Genomic DNA, 18,856 nt, shown 5'->3' with positions numbered 1-18,856 from the left:
CTACTTTGGTCATGTTGTCAGAAGTGACCATTCCCTGGAGAAGGATGTCATGCTTGGTAAGGTGGAGGGTCGACGAAAGAGGGGAAGGCCTTCAACGAGATGGATTGACACAAAGGCTGCAACGATGGGCTCAAGTATAGCAAGGATCATGGAGCTGGCGTGAGATACGGTGGTGTTTCATTCTGCTGTGCATAGGGTCACTATAAGTAGGAAACGACTTGATGGCACCTAACAACAGCACAACAACATTGTGCAAAGCCAAAAGAAACAAAATAAGTAAATAGGCCAAATCATTGATGTATTAATAATGGGTAATTATGGAAGAATGGCTTTACGGTCATTTTCATTTTCTGAATTTTGTAAAATGCACACACAGTAATTACTAAGTAACTGAAGAAAATATGTTAAACCTACTTGAAGAATTGTGCTGGAGTAGTGAAGAAGCAAAACAGGAAATAGGCTTAAAACATGGAAGAGTTGTCATTTAGGTAGATTATATGCTCTTTATAATCCCAAAATGTAAGGTTAGAACTGTAAAGTTAAAAATAAAAAGTTTACTATGGCAAAAGAGGGTCTTGCAAAATGGGGAAACAAGAGTCAAGAAGTACTTGACAAACTGCTCCAAGGAGCTACAGAGTTACAGAGATTAATAAAGGCAAAAACTGCAAGTAAGGGGGTAAACCTGGAATATTTTTGATTGGTTAACATTTACAAAATTGCAGGTCTTGCTTGATTACCTCTGCAAGTGGTTAATTTTCTCTGTCAGGATGGTTCTAGGTGACAGGATATTGGCTCACTACTGAAACCACCTGTTTTCTGGCATCTAGACATGTGCAGCCTGTGTTAAGTTACTAAGTTACTTTAGCATTAGGAGGGTAAATTCTATTGAAATATAAGAGCAAATAATTTCTTAAAAGAATAGGATGGATAAAAATAATAATGCTAAATATTCTAATGTTCAAGGAAAGAAAGAAGCATTTTGATACAGAAAAGTTAAAACTTTGTCTTTATTTAATAGCAGCTAAAGAATGATGATTTGGAAAATTATAAGTACAGTTGAAGGGGTTATTTTCTTAGAATCAGCTTAGTCACTAAAGTTACGTGATTAACACAGTGTTTAACACCTATACAAATCCAATAATCTTGTCTTGACATCGGCTATTTCTAACCACAAACTTATCTGTGAGTACAAAACCAAAAACAAACCCACAGCCATTGAGTTCATTCTGACTTACAGTGATCCCCATGGGGTTTCCAAGACAGTAAATCTTTACAGAAGTAGATTGCCCAGTCTTGCTTCCATGGAATGGCTGGGGGTTAGTAGTCAAAATGGCTGGTGCTGAGGCACTGTGCTACCAGTTACATAAGTAGAGTAGGTTGGGCAAAATTGCATTTTTCTGCAGAAAATGTTCATATCTAGTTAAAGACACAGTGGAAAATTTTTGCAGAAGTAAGTCTGCATTGTATTACAGAAAACTACAAAATGGAGTCGCGTAGGACAAGGAGGGATTTGGCTTAGGATTTAGCCAGAAGTCTCAGTAATGTTCTCTCAGGACTAATTTGAAAAGTGAGATATATCTAGTGGAAATCAATTTAAGCTCAAATATAGAGAAATTTTGAGAGATCTTCTAAAAGGGAATTTTGAGATACCTCAACACTGAGGGTGTTCAAAAATAGGTTCAACTACCCCTCAGTGGAAAAGTGATAGAAATGATTTTGAGAACTTTTCCAGGTTTCTGGAAAAGACAAGCTTCTGAACCCAGTATGTTATGTTTCTTGCAAAATTGTGCTTTAAAAATCATGTCTACTCATCACATCTTGTCAACTATCAGATCTTCCATAGCTACTTAATTATGACTCTAAATCTTCAGCTTCTACTGCATCTACTCCATTGTCTTTTTTTTTTTTTTTTTAGTGTCTTAGTGGTAATTTGAGAATGATTTCCTTTTTTGATTTACTAAGTAATAGGAACCACGGCATGTTGTTGCTGTTGTTGTATGCCATCAAGTTGATTTCAACTCATAGTGACCCTGTAGGACAGAGTAGAACTGACCATAGGGTCTCCAGGGTTATAATCTTTATGGAAGACTGCCACGTTCAAACCACCAGCCTTTTGGTTAGCAGTCAAGCACTTAAACACTGTGCACATATATGTTTAATAAGTTAAAGTATCGACTTGGTAGAGTTATTAACATATAGACAGTCTTTTGATATTCTTACCTAAAAGCCACTCCTCGGAAGGAAGACTGGGCAGTCTACTTCCATAGAGATACCACCTCAGAAACCCAAGGAGCATTTCTATGAGTGAGAATCAACTTGATGGCAGTGAGTTTTTATTATTATTATTATTACTATTATTATTATTATATCAAAATTATGTCTACTCAAGAACTAAACAGAGTGGAGAGCAATTTATTATAGAAATTTACTAGTTTTTTTCTTTTCATTTCTCCCACATTTCTGATTTAACAGAGGCATAGAAACTATAATAAGTATTATGGTACATAATGGTCTATATTTTTCCCACTGCTCAGAGGAAATCAGTTTAGAATTTAAAATATATATAAATATGAAAGTAATCTGTTTTGGTGCTAGCTTTTTCTCTTTCTCTCCTTCTTCATCTAGGTTTGAAATTTTGTTTACTGATCTTGAAGAGAGACAGAAAGAGCTGGGCATTGCTAGCTTTGGTGCCTCTATCACGACCATGGAAGAAGTCTTTCTTAGGTAAGTAATGGTGCATGGGGAGAAGGAAAAAACCCTGGAAGGCAAAGACAATATCTCTCTTCCTTGGTAAGCTCACCATACTTTCAGATTTCACACTGTAGAAAATTTAAGGGGAAATGACTTTAACATAAATTTTTCAAAAAATTATTCCCATCATTTCATAAAAGAATGGATATTTTAACTTAACCAAAGTAGGAATTAGATGTTAGTCTTTAATTTTATTTACTTCATCTTAATGACATACAATTACATTGCCCTTGTTTTTTGCACTTTAGATAAACTCAGACTTCCAGAAGTTCTCTGACTGGTTTTTCAAAACCACTGGTCCACCATAGTTACCATGTTGTACCCTTATAATGCTCCTGCCAGCCAATGAGAAAATCAAGTAGCCTTCTGAATTGACTCAGATTCTCCAAACAAAATATATTGGAATTGTGTTGAAATGAAATTCTTTTTTTTTTTTTTGGGGGGGGGATACAGGGTCAATAATATGGCAGATTCACGAGTTGTCTCACATATCCAGAAACCCTTCCTTCACGAGAATCAGAATGTGAATGCTTCCACATATTTTGAGACAGTAGATTGTTCCACCACTACTGAAAACTCTACTATTAGATTCAATACTGGGGTAAGTGCCTTCACTAAGGAACCTGATGGGTATGTGGTCAAGGGACAAGGAGTACATTTTATTTTAATACCTGAAGTGAAAGAACTATGGCGTTCTCAGTGGTAGCAGACCCAACCATATGTGGGACAGTCTGTTCCACATCTACTTTCCTAATGCACAAGTGATGAGTTCTAGAGAAAGCTATTCTTACTCTCAACTACTATTATTCCTCAAGGTTCCTTTTTTCTGTTTTATAATTTTTTTTTCAATTGATGCAAAAAGGAAAAGGAGGCCACATGTTCTGAGCTCCTCTAATTCCACAAGAGGAAGACAGAATCACCATCAATAGCCCAAGGCCTATTCCTGCCAGGCCAGACATGCTGCCTCCCTCCAGCTCTTTCTCCAACTGTTCCTCCCAAAGCACACACCACCTCTATCCTGGGTTCGATAATTCGCTGCAGTGGCCACACAGAACTCACAGATTATGAGGTTTATTAGGGAAGCACCAGGTTACAAGTCAAGTTCAGCAAAAACGCTGTCTTTCTCTCAACCCACCATCCCTTAGCCAACAGTCTCTCCCCCAGCAATGCATGTCCCTCAGTGTCTTACTTAACAATGCATGTTTCTTGTGTCTCTTTCCCAGCAGCACGTGTCTCTTTCAGGGGTGGGTGTCTCTTTCAGCAGCACATCTTCCTCAACCAGCAGTCAGAGAGAGTTCTGCCTCTAGGAGGCCTCCTTTTGAGCCTGGCAGAGTGGCCAAACTAGCCAATCATAGCATCAGAGCTCTAAGCACCTGAGAGAGAGTGGGAACCTCCCAGAACATTGTTTTGTGCCACTCCCAACAGAAATACTCCAGGTGGATGACTTTAGCGATCAGGATCTCCTCAGTTGCTAATAGCAATTCCCACCTTGGAGTTTACAAAGACTTGTGGGTAGAAAAGCCACAATAAGTAATTTACTACACCACAATTGATAAAGAAAGTTGTTAGGTCATTGAAGCTTGATTAAAGGCACTAGTGAACCTGATTTTTAATAATCAAGAATGTCTAATATTTTAAATACCTTATGTTTTGTAAAGGCAATTGTTACTACCTATGGGGTCATTTTCAAAACAGTATTATAATAACCAGTCATTTCTTTCATTGTCTTTCTAAGCATATATTCCCCCTATAAATCACTCTGGTTTTCTTGGTTGAGAGTCTAAAATACAGGATGCATTTCTTCCAAATATCCCTATGAACATTAACTGAGAATAGGATGTACCAACTGAGATTTAGAACCAAACAGAACTTAATTAGAATTTTCCCCCAGCATTTATTAGCTATGGAACTTTGGGCTTTAATAACATCTACAAAAACATTAATTTTTGCTTATTTCTAATTATTAAAAATGTGATTTTCCCATATATATACGTTGCTATTTTTCCCTGTTTACCCTTTTCACAAAAGATGTAGACAGAAGATTTGGTAGGCCACCTTAGAAAGGTTTCTGATCCCTGAATTAGCATATTCTTATATTTTGAAGTTATTTCCAATGGCCCATCTTTGCAAAAGGTATAAAGACCTCTCTGGCCTCATTTTTGGACAGTATTCTCCCTCTTTCAGAGGACATGCATTAATCCGAGTAAGGACATTTTCTCTCACTTTGAACTGGGTCAAATATCTTGAAATTTGGCAATGAAAACTGTATGTGTTAAGTCTCTCTCAAAAATTTATTGAAACATTTCCTTTAGGATATGAAAAATATCACAAGAGAAAGGGATGTGATTTTGTTCTTCTGGCCATAGAGAATAAAATCCTATTAATGAGGAAAATCATCCTGTTGAAAATTTAAGTGTTTTATATTAAAATCCAGGCCTTAAACATTTTATGTAATATCTCACAGCAAGTGTCTGCACACTTTTTCTGTAAAGGGACAGACAGTAAACAGTTTAGGCTGTGGGACCATATGGTCCCCCACAGTCATTCAGTTCTTTCACTGTAGTGTGTGCAGTTATGTTTGCTTTTGTTGTTAAGTACCATCGAGTCACCTCCAACTTATAGAGACCTATGTACAACAGAATAAAACACTGCCCAGTTTGCACCATCCTCACAATCCTTGCTGTGTGAGCCCATCATTGCAGCCACTGTCAATCCATCTTGTTGAGAGTCTTCCCCTTTTTCACTGACCCTCAATTTTACTAATCATGATATCCTTCTCCAGAGACTGGTCCTTTCTGACAACATGACCAAAGTAGTTGAATCAAGGTCTGGACATTCTCACTTCCAGGGAGCATTCTGGCTGCACTTCTTCCAAGACAGATTTGTTCATTCTTCTGGAAGTCCGTGGTATTTCCAGTATTTTTCACCTACATGATAATTGAAAGGCATCAACTCTTCTTTGGTCTTCCTTATTCATAGTCCAGCTTTCACATGAAAATGAGGCAATTGGGAGCTCTGGTAGCATAGTGGCTAAGGCACTTGACTGCTAACCAGAAGGCTGGCGGTTCAAACCCACCAGCCACTCCTCGGAAGGAAGGTTGGGCAATCCTATTTCCGTAGTGATACTGCCTCGGAAACCCAAGGAGGGGTCGCTATGAGTCGGGGCTGACTCGACGGCAAACAGCAACAACAATGAGGCAATTGAAAATTCCATGGCTTGAGGCAGGTGAACCATAGACTTCAAAGTGACATCTCTGCTTCTTAACACTTTAAAGAGGTCTTTTGCATCACATTTGCTCAATGCCATATGATGTCTGAATTCCTGACTGCTGCTTCCATGGGTGTTGGTTGTGGATCCAAGTAAAATGAAATCCCTGACTTCAATCTTTTCTCCATTTAGCATAATGTTGCTTATTGGTCCAGTCATGAAGATTTTTGTTTTCTTTATTTTGAGAAGTAATCTTCATCTTTGGCTTTAGTGGTTAGTGTATAAATTTGAATAATAGTAGTATTAACTGGTCTTCCTTGTAGACATATAGATATTATGCTCTCATGGACAACACTGTACTTCAAGATAGATATTGAAATGTTCTTTTCGAAAATGAATGCCACTCTATTCCTCTTCAACTTATCATTCCAGGCATAGTAGACCACATGGTTGTCTGATTCAAAATGGCCAATACCAGTCCATTTAAGCTCACTAATGCCTAGGATATAGATCTTTAGGCATTCCATTTCATTTTTGACAACTTCTAATTTTCCTACATTCATACTTCATACATTCCACATTACAATTATAAATGGATGTTTGCAGCTGTTTCTTCACATTTTGAGTCATGCCCCCATCAGCAAATGAAGGTCCCACAAGCTTTAGTCCATCCATATCAAAAGGAGGAGGAAGCTCTTCCACAGTTGTATTTTGAGTGCCTTCCAACCTGAGCTCTGGTAGCATAGTGCCTAAGGCATTTGATTACTAACCAGAAAGCTGGTGGTTCAAACCCATCAGTCACTCCTCAGAAGAAAGGTTGGACAATCTACTTCCATAGTGATACCGCCTCAGAAACCCAAGGAGGGGTCACTATGAGTTGGGTTTGACTCAAGGGCAGTGAGTTTGTTTGTTTTTTCTTTGTTTTCCAACCTGAGCAGCTTATCTTCCAGCACTGTATCAGACCATGTTTCCTGGCTATTTATACAATTTTCCAATAGTATATCAGATCATGTTTCATTGCTATTCATAAGGTTTTTGGTGGCCTATTTTTTCAGATGTATATGGTCCCATCATTATTCTCAGTCTGTCTTAGTCTGGAAGTTCTGCTGAAACCTGTCCACCATGGGTGACCCTGCTGGTATTTTCAATACCATGGCATAGCCTCTATCCTCACAGCAAGCCCCCACATTATGACAAACTGACAGATGAGTGGTGGTGGTCAGACAACCATAGATAATCCAGAAATGAATGGGCATACCTATGTTCCAATAAAACTTTGTTTACAAAAACAAGCCATAGTTTGCTGACCCCTCCCTTATACAAAGGAGCTCTGGTGGCACAATGCCTAGGGCATTTGACAACTAACCAAAAGATTGACAGTTCAAACCCACCAACCACTCTGTGGAAGGAAGACTGGGCAATCTACTTCCATAAAGATTTACTGCCTTGGAAACCCAAAGTGGGTCACTATGAGTCAGAATTGACTTGATGGCATTGGGTTTGGTTTGGTTTTGAACCTTATATAAACAAAAAACTGATTATAGTATCATCATGTAGGTTCATTATGCTTAAATTGCATCCCGAATTTTTAGTTATATAAACTTTATATGTCTATTTTGATAAAATGTCAAATATTCATCTTAATGAATTTCAATAGTAATGACCTCTTTGGGTCTATGACTATTGTAATGTTTCTCTCTTCTTTCTTTAGTGTTCCCTCTACTCCCAGCAGTTCCGAGCCATGTTCATAAAGAGGGCGCTGTTCAGCTGGCGCAACTGGAAGCTGGTGTTGCTACAGATACTGGGACTTCTAGGTGTCATTACTTTTCTCTTAAAAGTTGATGACTTTTCAAAGGAGAATGATGAGATTACCAGAAATATGAATTTGGGTCAATATGGTCAAACTATTGTGCCTTTATCCATTTCTGGGAATTCTAATTTGACTGTGAATCTTGTAAAACACCTTGAGAACATGCTAAGGTCTGAAAATCAAATACTTCGGAAGGTGCAAGGTAGGACTTATTTGAAAAACAAACAACAAAAAAAGAGACTGCTCTCATATGGAGACCTATTTCTGTCACATGCATAGGATCTGAACTGTAGTCTGTAACTGCTCCTTTCTTTTCCTGCTAGTCTCCAATCTCAGAGAAGCAGCTAAATTGGAGACAATATAACTACTCTTAAGTCTGTAGACTGGTTATGCCTAAAACAGGAATACAGAAGGATAGAGGGAGCTCTGGTAGCATAGTGGCTAAGGCACTTGACTGCTAACCAGAAGGCTGGTGGTTCAAACCCACCAGCCACACCTCGGAAGGAAGATGGGGCAATCTACTTCTGCAGTGATGCTGCCTTGGAAACCCAAGGAGGGGTCGCTGTGAGTTGGCTCCGACTTGATGGCACATGACAACAACAACAACAATAAGGAACTACCTGTCAGAATATAATTTAAAAGTAGTTACAATAATAGTTTAAGGAGCTCTGCTGGCACAGTGTCTAAAGCATTTGACTGCTAACCATGGAGGAAGACTGGGCAATCTACTTCCATAAAGATTTTCTGCCACAGAAACCCAATGGGGGTCGCTATGAGTTAGAATCGATTCGATGGCAGTAGATTTGGTTTGGGTTTGGTTTCTAATAATATTTTATATGTACTGAGCATTTATGTTTGACAAAGACCCTGCTAAACTAACTTTTCTTGCATGTCATTAAATCTGAATAATTGCCATATTTAGTAGGTATTTTTATTATTCTCAATTAAACGAGGAGCATTGATGTTTGAGGAAGTCCAGTAATTTGCTCCAAATCAGATATCTGGTAAGTACAGGAGTCTGTGGGTAGTGCAGCTGGTTAATGCCCTTGGCTGCTAATAAAAGACTGACAGTTCAAGTCCACCCAGAGGCCAGTCAGAAGAAAGGCCTGGAGATCTACTTCCCAAAATTCAGGCATCAAATACCCTGACACACAAGGGTCACCATGAGTCAGAATAGACTCCACAGCAATTGGCTGAAGAAAATACAGGGATTGGGATTCAACCTGATCTGGCTAGAATCTGTAAACTTAACCACCTCTCTAAGCATAAAGTGTGTTCTCTTTCAAGTGTAATCATCTCCTTTAACTGCTGTCTGACGGACAGTGTTCCTTTGCCTGGAAATGTTGATTGTTCCATATCATCATTATCCTAGTTCTGTAGCCTACAAATAATAGAAAACTGACTACAATTAATTGTCCCTATTTCTTCTTCCCTGCAAGGATAACACGTAAACATTATTAACCAAGGTCACACAGTCAAGAGAGGGAAAATGAAGTGTTCTGATTTGTAAAAAGATTATTTTTCTGTTATAGCATACTGCTTACATTTTAAAATGTAAAATGATTAACTGAATATGCTTTATTGATATATCAATAGTGAGACTGAAAATACAGCAGTGTAATAGATCCATTGATATTATATGTTTTCAATTAAATGTTATCTTTCTTTTCATTAGCAAAAAAAAAAGTATTTAGGTATAGAAAGATATACTTTAGGGTCAGTCAATCCAACTTTGTTTTAAGAAAACTATAGGCAATTAAAAGAAAAAAAAACACAACTTTTTATTGTGATTTGGGGAAAAGTTTACAGAGGCAATTGATCTTCCATTCATTATTCATACACATTTTGTTTTGTGACATTGATTGCAATCCCCACAGTGTAACAGCATTCTTCCCACTTCCTGTCTGTGGTTACCATTTCCCATTGTCCATTGTAATATAGGTTAAGTTATAAGATATGGACAGAAGAGTTTGGAATTTAGTGATGGAAGAGAGTGCTTGAGAAAAATAGGAACATTTGGTGTAACAACTGTTGAGAAAATGAAATGGAAGAGAATTAAGTGAAATTATTTGGTTCTACTTCCCCAACATATATTGTAAATAATCTGTATTGTGGATAACTGACCAATACTGTTTCCTCATCCTAGGTGACCTACTGAATTACTTGATGGAAAATAAAGATTGCATTCGCTTATGCATTGTTGCACTGTCCATTGAAGAGAAAGCAAATGAAATAGTATTGACTGTTCTTTTTAACAATGAAGCATACCATTCACCATCTGTATCCCTGGCAGTGTTAGACAACATTCTCTTCATGTCACTTTCTGGTCCTGATGCTTCAATAACAGTCTCCAATAAACCTCAGCCATATCATGACTTTAATGACTTTGTTGAAAAGTATGTTATTCTTTTCATTAGAGCTAGTTTACACTTTCAATGTATTTCTTCCACCTTGATTATATTCATATGATAAAAATAAGTATTGATTGAAATTTTTATTTTTGACTATGTTGATTTGCTGATATATCTTTTGTTGTTGTTGCTCCTTCTTCTGTAGTGCCTCAAATGGTGGCTTTGTGGCCGTAAATGTGCATTTTGGCATGGCGCTTTTGATTAGTGGATTTTGCCTCCTGACAGTGACTGAGAGAGTCACTAAGGTGAAGCATATCCAGCTTGTGACTGGGATCTATGTCTTTATATACTGGTTTTCTGCTCTGCTGTGGGATTTCATCATCTTCTTCATTTCCTGCTGCCTCCTGCTGGTGAGTGTTAGATAAAGTTTCTTGAGGGGTTGTTTTTGTTCTGTACCCCATGGAATATTCCTACTCTTTAACAGTGCCGTAAACCTAACTCTGACAATAAACTATTGTTATCTTAGGAAACCAGCAAAAGTCTCATGGGTAGAAGTTCTGTTCATCAAATTCATCCCTTTGTTAGAAGAAAATAAATTTTCTTGCAGAAGGGAAAGACTTCTCATGGAATAGCTCCCTATCTGTTTGATATCAATTTGTGTTAACCTCCAAAATTGTTCTAAAGTTGCTTACCTGTTACCTCTCTCACTGTTGATTCTTGGCCAGTGTTGTAATATCTTGGTCTTTTGGGGCTATACTGTGGCCAACTTTTCTAGTATCTGTTGTGAGTTCAGAAGAAATTGATGACCGCTATCATGTCCAGAATTTGGAAGAGTCTTTATTCAGCTATAGCGGGGCTGCAGGGAACTAAAGCATTCTCCTCAACTGCAGCAGCGAGCCTGCTTTCAGGCAGGCTGATAAAGCTTAGCACTGCAAGCAGGCGAGCAAGCGCGTTACAGAAGCGATAAATGGCTCGGTTAGCATTATAGGGGTGATAAATTGTCGGTATACTATCAGGGCGAAGGCACACAGTTCAGGGGGAGGGCCCTCAGTTCTGAGAATTACCACTAACAGGGCAAGGACTCTTAATTCTGGGAATTAGCACTAACAGGGCTTTCAGATTAGGAGGGGGTAAGTAGGCTGCTCAGGGGTATTTACAAAAATGGAATTTTAGCAAGGTATTGCAAGTTATAGCAAGACATTACAAAATGGAGTCACAAAAGAGAGTCAACTACTTCAGTATCCTTTGAGTTCTATCAATGTGTTTTAAAAATTTATTTAATCTGCTATCATCAGACACAATGCTGGGACTCAGTATATATTTTATGTGTTTAAATAATCTCTCTCAGTCTTTCTATTAGAGTTTACAACCAAAGGAGATATATATAAGATCACTATTTATTTAACTGGAGTGAAATATACACAACAAAACATACACCAGTTCAACAATTTCTACATGTAATTCAGTGACTTTGATTACGTTCTTCAATATCCTTTGGCAAATTATTCCACCATCGTTAACATAAACCTAAGCAAAATGTCCTCCCCTTTTCTTCCCTCCCATCCTTGGTAACCACTAATAATTTTGGGGTTTTTTGTAGATGAAACCTACTACTGTCAAGTCAGATCTGACTCATAGAGACCCCTCCTTGGGTTTCTCAAGCGGTATCACTATGGAAGTAGATTGCCCGACCTTCCTTCTGAGGAGTGGCTGGTGGGTTTGAACCACTAGCTTTCTGGTTAGCAGTCAAATGCCTTAGGCACTATGCCACCAGAGCTCCCTTTATGTCATATAAGTGAGATGATACAGTATTTGTCCTTTTATGAATGACTTGTTTCACTCAACAAAATGTTTTCTAGGTTCATCTATGTTGTACCATGCTAATATCTCCATTGTATGTATACACCACATTTTTTTTTATCCCATCCTCTGTTGATGGACATTTTGATTGTTTCTACCTTTTGTCTGTTGTGAATAGTGCTGCAGTGAACATTGTGGCACATGTGTCTGTTCACAACACTACTTTCAGGTCTCTTGGATATATACATTATGACTATTTTTAATGTTAAGCTAATGCCCAGGAATCCCTAATGTTGAACTTCATGGGAGGAAATGAACTGGAGAACACATCCTAAGCTGGAGAGCTAAGTAAGGTTTTTTTTTGTTTGTTTCTTATTATTCATCTCAAAATCACATCTATCCAATTTCTATAAATGGGGAATTAGAAATAAGAACAAACATATATGATTATACACCATACTTTTTTCTAGTGAAATATGGCTTTGTGTATATTTCAGAATCTGCCCAATTACATTAAAATTTACTTGCTTTGAAGTGTGTGTGTGTATGTGTGTTGGAGATGTAGAGACATGGTAGAGGATAATGTGTACATGGGAAATCATGAGGTGGTGGGCAGAAGTTTCTTCCTTAATCATAAGTACTTGGATTTTGAATATGAATAAGAACATGGCTCATCTCTTAAGTACTTCACTGTTTAGTAGTGGACACAAGGTAACCATAACAATTATAAAATTACAACACAATATGTTGATTCTTGTCATAAAGGTGTGAAGCACCATTTCTACAATCCAAGCCATTTGTGGACCAGTAAAATTACTACCTACTTTTTCCTTTTTTCCACCTCATCTCCTGAATTTTCTTCTTCAGTTACTTCTATCATTTTCTTCTTCTCTTTATTCCCTTTGTTTTCAAAGTATTTGAGAAAATTTATTTATATATCATGCATTGTAGGTAAGTGTGTGTATGTGTGTGTGTCTATGAATGTGTTTGGCTGTATGATGTGTGTGTATATATATATATATATATATATATATATATGAATGAAGAAAACAGAATCCCAAGGTAGAGAGTTATCAGGAAGTTCTCACTGCATATCTACGTATTGTAATACACAGCACTATAGCCAAGGAACAATGGAAGTGGTAGAAGATAGGTTATTGGTGGTAGTAAGGAGACAGTGATCCCCAAGTTAGAATGAATAATAGAATTTCTATCTCTGTACATCCTCCATCTTCTTACATGTATCACTGTGGCTAAGCAGTTCCATGCCATCTTCTTCTATTCATAAATTACCAGGTAGCATGACAAGAACAGGCCACTTAGGCCACTATCCCTTTGTATACTAACTATATTTGTCACCACAGAGATTTGTGAAGCATATTGGTAACACTCTGGCATGACTATTTTCTCTCCATCATTACCAATCAACTTCTGCAATACACAAACACATTTGAGAGTATTGCTGTCAATTATCTAATTCCTGAATTTTAAAAATAACTTGCATTGTTTTAGCTGCATTCCACAAATTTAATTTGACATATTCAAAATATGTCCTGATTCTGCAAAGATTTTAGGAGGCTACTGTTTAATTACTAAGTAGTTAAGGACATTCTAGTTATCCCTAGAACAGTGTTTTGTTCTGTTGTACACAGGGTCACTCTGAGTCAGTGTCAACTCAATGGCACCTAACAACAACAACAGTTATCCCTACAATTAAAACTTAATTTATTTGTGGTTAGAAGATATACCGTCAAATATCTAGTCATTTGAAAGTCGCTGATGATTCTTAAGATCCAGGAGTTGGTCTATTTGGGTAAATGTTTTATGCACAATTAAAAATAATATATATTCTTATACTATTGGAGTTGGTGTTCTACATATGCCAGTTAGGTGAAACTATAAGGTCATTTCAATAGATGCAGAAAGAACATTTGACAAAAGTTAACATTAATGCTTACTTGTGATTAAATATCTCTAAGCAAACTAGGAATAGAAGACATTTCCTCAATATGATAAAGGGCATCTATGTATTTTTTTAAAATAGTATTATGTGCAAGGAACACACTCTACCTAAGATCAGGGAAATAACTTGTATCAATTCTCACATGTCTAACCATTGCACTGGAAGTGTAACAAGTGGAACAAAATAAGAAAAATATATTTTAAGATATAAAGATTATCTGTCCACATCTTACCCCTAGTTTTTCAGGTTTTGATTTATTTTACTCTTTTTGTTGTAAATTTGTAGAGGTTTTATGTGTGTGTGTGCATGTGTGTGTGTGTGTGTGTGTGTGTATATACCTGTTATTGTTGTTAGATGTTGTCAAGTCAGTTTCAACTTATAGAGACTCTATGTACAACAGAACAAAAACTGCCCAATCCTGTACCATCCTCTCAGTCTTTGCAATGCTTGGCTATGCTATGCTGGCCCATTTTTGCAGCAACTATGTCAATCCATCTTGTTGTGGGTCTTCCCTTTTTTCTTGACCTGCTTTACCAAGAATGATATCCTTCTCCAGGGACTGTTCCCTCCTGATAACATGACCAAAGTATGAAAAATGAAGTCTAGCTGCTAAGGTATATTCTAAGACAGATTTGTTCCTTCTTATGTCAGTCCATAGTACATTTGACATTCTTCACCAAAACCACAATTCAAATGTATCAGTTCTTCTATAGTCTTCCTTATTCTTTCCCCAGCTCTCCTTACTTACTGTCTCATTATCTGATATTTCATGTTTACAAAGGCACTCTGGTAGCATAGTGCCTAACACATTTGACTGCTAACCAGACGGCTGGTGGATCAAACCCACCAGCCACTCCTCAGAAGGAAGGTTGGGCAATCTACTTCCATAGTGATACTGCCTCAGAAACCCAAGGAGGGGTCACTGTGAGTCCAGTACAAACTATTTTGTGCATTAATAACATACGTCTGGCAGTAATGAATGCCAAGGTGTGAGACTATGATGACGAAGGTATGTGTCAAGTTCGCTGGGCCATGATTTTCACTGGTTTGACAATTGGGTAATGATGAAATTTGGCACTTAGGTAATGATGAAATTTGGTAATTAAGTGGTGATGTAATTTGGCAGTTATGTTATGGTGTAGTCACCCTCCATTTTGTGATCTGATGTGGTCATCCTCCATAACATGCTGGTTTCATTCACAATGCTGATTTTCACATAACAACCTGGTCTTTGGAATCTAACCATGTCAAAACTGAGAAGTGGGTGTATTTCATGTGTGTGTGTGTGTGTGTGTGTATTAGATCCTTGTCAATTCATTACAGCACTATTCACAATATTCACCATTGGGTGAAGGAATAAACAAAATGTACATATATGCAGTAGAATACTATTCACCATAAAGGAAAAGGAAATCTTGATCCATGCTACAATGAATAAATTTCAAAATCTTAAGCTCAGTGAAATAAGTCAATCACAAAAGGACAAATATTGCATGATCTCACTTACATGAAATAACAAGATTAGGTAAGCGTATACAGACTAAAGTTTATTAGTGGTTACCAGGGGTAAGCAGAAGGGAGAATAGGAGAAATTGTATAGGAAGCAGTGAGTGTTTCTTTATGGTAATAGAAAATTTGGCAATGATTATGGATATGGTTGTGCATGATGATTAATGTAACTGACATCACTAAATTGTACACCTGAAAAATGTTAAATCAGAAAATGTTGTGTTACACATATTTTACCACAATTGAAAAGACATTAAGATTAGAAAGGAAGTTATCAAATTGCTTTCTTTTCAGAGTATAAAAAAAAAATCCTAGGAATTCTACAAAAAAAAATTCTAAAATTAATGGGATTTTAACAAGAGTGCAAGATAAATATATAAAAATCAAATGCATTTCTAAAGACTGACAAATTTTTATAATACCATTTACAGTAGTACCAAAAAATAGTACACTTAGGAATTAACTTTCCAAAATCAAAGACAGAGAAACAATCTTGAAAGCAGCTTGAAGAAAAAAAATTACCTACAAATGAGAACTAATAAAACTAAGCTCAGATTTTTTGGCAGAAACCATACAAGCAGGAAGGAAATGGAATGACATATAAGATAAACTGAAAGAAAAAAAAATGCCAACTAAGAATAATATATCCAGCAAAACTATCCCTTAAATATGTTGGTGAAATTAGGACATTCCAGACAAACAGCAATTAAGAGATTTTATAAAAACCAGATGAAGCTTACAAGAAATGCTAAAATGAGTCCCTCAGAGAACCAACAAAGGCAGACAATAATTGGGGATTAAAACACATGACAGCATCACGTGAAAATCAAGCCAGATGCAAAAGTATAAAAAATAATCCTACAAACAGAAAATAGGGACCCAGAGATGTCAATTTCTAAGCTATGACAACTATAAAGCAAAAAGAGGGAATAAATGATGTAGTAAGAGAACTTTCAAATGGAGAAGAAGTCAAGAGGATATGAAATACAACAGAATGTTTTACACTTAGGAAGATAATAGTATATTACAAGGTAACCTAAAAGAAAATTAATAAACCTTCTCACCAAAATAAGAAAATCATAAAGTCTAATGAAACACAGAAACAATAGCAATTAAGGAAAAGATAAGAAAATCCATAAGTAAAATAAGTTCAGCACAGAAAAAAAAAAATGTATGGAACAAGGAAACCATCAACACCACCAACAACGTAGCAGAAAGCAAAATGACAGCAGTAAATTCATACCTATTGATAATTACAGTGCATGTAAATGGATTAAATGCACCAGTGAAGAGAAAGAAAATGGCAGAATGGATAAGAAATCATGACTGATCAATATGCTGATTACAAGAGACACACTTTAGACACATAGACAAAAATAAGTTAAAAATCAAAGGATGGAAAAATATATCAAGGAAATGGTAATAAAAAATCACGAGTGGCGATATTAATTTCTGATTAAATAGACTTTAAGGCAAAATTCTCCCAAAAGAGACAAGGAGGGATTGAAAAACAAAAAGCAAACCCACCACCATTGAGTAAATTCTGACTCATAGCACGAGTACAGGACAGAGTGGAACTACCCTATAGAGTTTATAAAACTATAAATCCGTAAGGAAGCAGACTGCCTCATCTTTCTTCTGTGGAGTGGCTGGAGCTTTCAAACCACCAGCCTTTTGGTCAGCAGCTGAATACTTAAACCAATGTACCACCATAGCTCCTAACGGGAATGTAACCATAATAAATACACACCCAATAAAATAAACCCAAAATGTAAAGATCAAACTTTAACAGTTTGATAAGAGAGACAAAAACTTGACAATAATGGGCTTCCAGCAAGATGGCAGACTAGGCAGAAAGACTGCACAGACCCTTTCCAACAAAGAAAAGGGAAACCAATTAACACAGACACAGAAGATAATCTTGGACCCCTGAGCCTTAAAGAGAATATAGAAGTGGACTAAACCCCAACTAGCAGAAGAATTTGCATGAAAATACCAAAAAAGGAGACAGATGGAGCTGCCGTCTGGCAGAGATCCCAAGTGATCCTGAGGGTACAGACAGCTTGGAGATTCCTGAGTGGTGGTAGGACCTAAGAATTAACCTAAAAATCACCCTGCTACCCAGGGACTGCATGGAGGACTGTGCACTGTGGCTGGAGAACAGAGAAGGTGAAGAGAAAGGTGGGCTGAACTATGGATTTTGCCAGTCTGGAGGACGCCACCATTTTGAAGGTTTAAAAAGTGGCTTGACTATTTTGGATATTTAAAGAGACAGGGCCCTTGCAGATTCCTGGGGCTAAAGAACATGTTCTGCTTTCCAGCAATCGCAAGGAGACTCAAGTCCTGCAAGACTGACAAGGTACGACATTCCTCTTGTTACTCTTATACCCCACACCCTCTTGGTGAATGGAGGTGTGGCCACCCCTGACTCCCACCTACCTTCTGGGCACACAGGAACTCCATCACAGTCTGTGTGCTCAGAAGGAGCCTGGGTGCCCTGCCCTGTTCTCCACTGATTTTTTTTTTTCTTTTTTATTTTTATTTTTTGCTTTTTCGCTTCCTTTATTCTGGTGATAAGTTTGCTTGTATTTGTCTGTTTTAAAACAACTAATATTATTAATACTTTTGTCCTTTTTATTATTATTCTTAATCTTCCCCTTCCAGGTCCTAGTTTTCAGCATTTTTTTTTCTTTTCCCTGTGCCTGGTTGAAATTTTTTCCTTTTTAATTTAAGGCTTATCTTTTTCTTTTCCCCCTTTTTTCTTATGACTAACCCTGTTCCTTGTTTTTCTTTTTGCATTTGTCCCATGTTTTTCTTTATTTATTATTCTCCTTCCCTGCTTTATTTTTCTTAGTGCCCTATCCCCAGATATTGCAGGTTTTCTTGTTTTTTCTTCTTCTTTTCCCTTTTGTCTTTTTTTGGTTACTGTTCCTGTGTGATTACTTAGTGTGTTTTTCGCCCATGGACTTTTAGTTTTTTTATGGTTATTCAATTGTAATTTGTGTCTAACAGAGTGGGAGACAACAACAGTCCCCATAAGACACAACTACACCCACACCTTCTGCAACTTCACTTACTGAGCGAGAGCCACTACCTCCTTCTCCACTAATGAGCCAACTATAAAAAATACCAAGAAGAGCCTGAATCACCCTTGGCTTCTCTTCACAAACAGTTAACAGAGATTTAAATACAACAATGCCACGATGCCTCGGAAATAACAGACCATCACAGTCCACACAAAGAAGCAGGATAAAGTGGTAGAAACAAGTGAATGGGATACAGACCCAGAACACATCCCTGAGGAGGAAGCAGCATAGGCACTCTCTGAAAAGGAATTCAAAAGAATTATCTTTAGGTATCTTCAAAGGTTTGAGAGACAGACCAAAGACAACACAGAAAAAAACCTTAGAAGAATTTTGGAAGAAAATACAAGAACAAAATGACAAAATAAATGAAAAATTAGA

The 18,856-nt window shown here is 37.1% G+C and overlaps 1 protein-coding gene across 1 annotated transcript in view; it reads left to right on the top strand.

The window, feature by feature from the left end:
* The window catches only part of LOC103212350 (phospholipid-transporting ATPase ABCA3-like), a 259,404-nt gene that overhangs the window by 64,667 nt on the left and 175,881 nt on the right, over positions 1–18,856 (top strand). The window contains exons 5-9 of the mRNA XM_042783340.1: positions 2,626–2,724; positions 3,205–3,352; positions 7,671–7,971; positions 9,916–10,165; positions 10,326–10,534. Of these exons, the coding sequence (XP_042639274.1) occupies positions 2,626–2,724; positions 3,205–3,352; positions 7,671–7,971; positions 9,916–10,165; positions 10,326–10,534 (1,007 nt within the window). The remainder of the gene's footprint in view (positions 1–2,625; positions 2,725–3,204; positions 3,353–7,670; positions 7,972–9,915; positions 10,166–10,325; positions 10,535–18,856) is intronic.

This window comes from Orycteropus afer, unplaced genomic scaffold (assembly GCF_000298275.1).
Source record: "Orycteropus afer afer isolate SDZICR_OR568_19922 unplaced genomic scaffold, OryAfe1.0 scaffold00925, whole genome shotgun sequence".
Classification (NCBI taxonomy): domain Eukaryota; kingdom Metazoa; phylum Chordata; class Mammalia; order Tubulidentata; family Orycteropodidae; genus Orycteropus; species Orycteropus afer.
The sequence above is the reverse complement of the archived record's forward strand: the minus strand, read 5'-3'. Positions and strand labels throughout refer to the sequence as shown.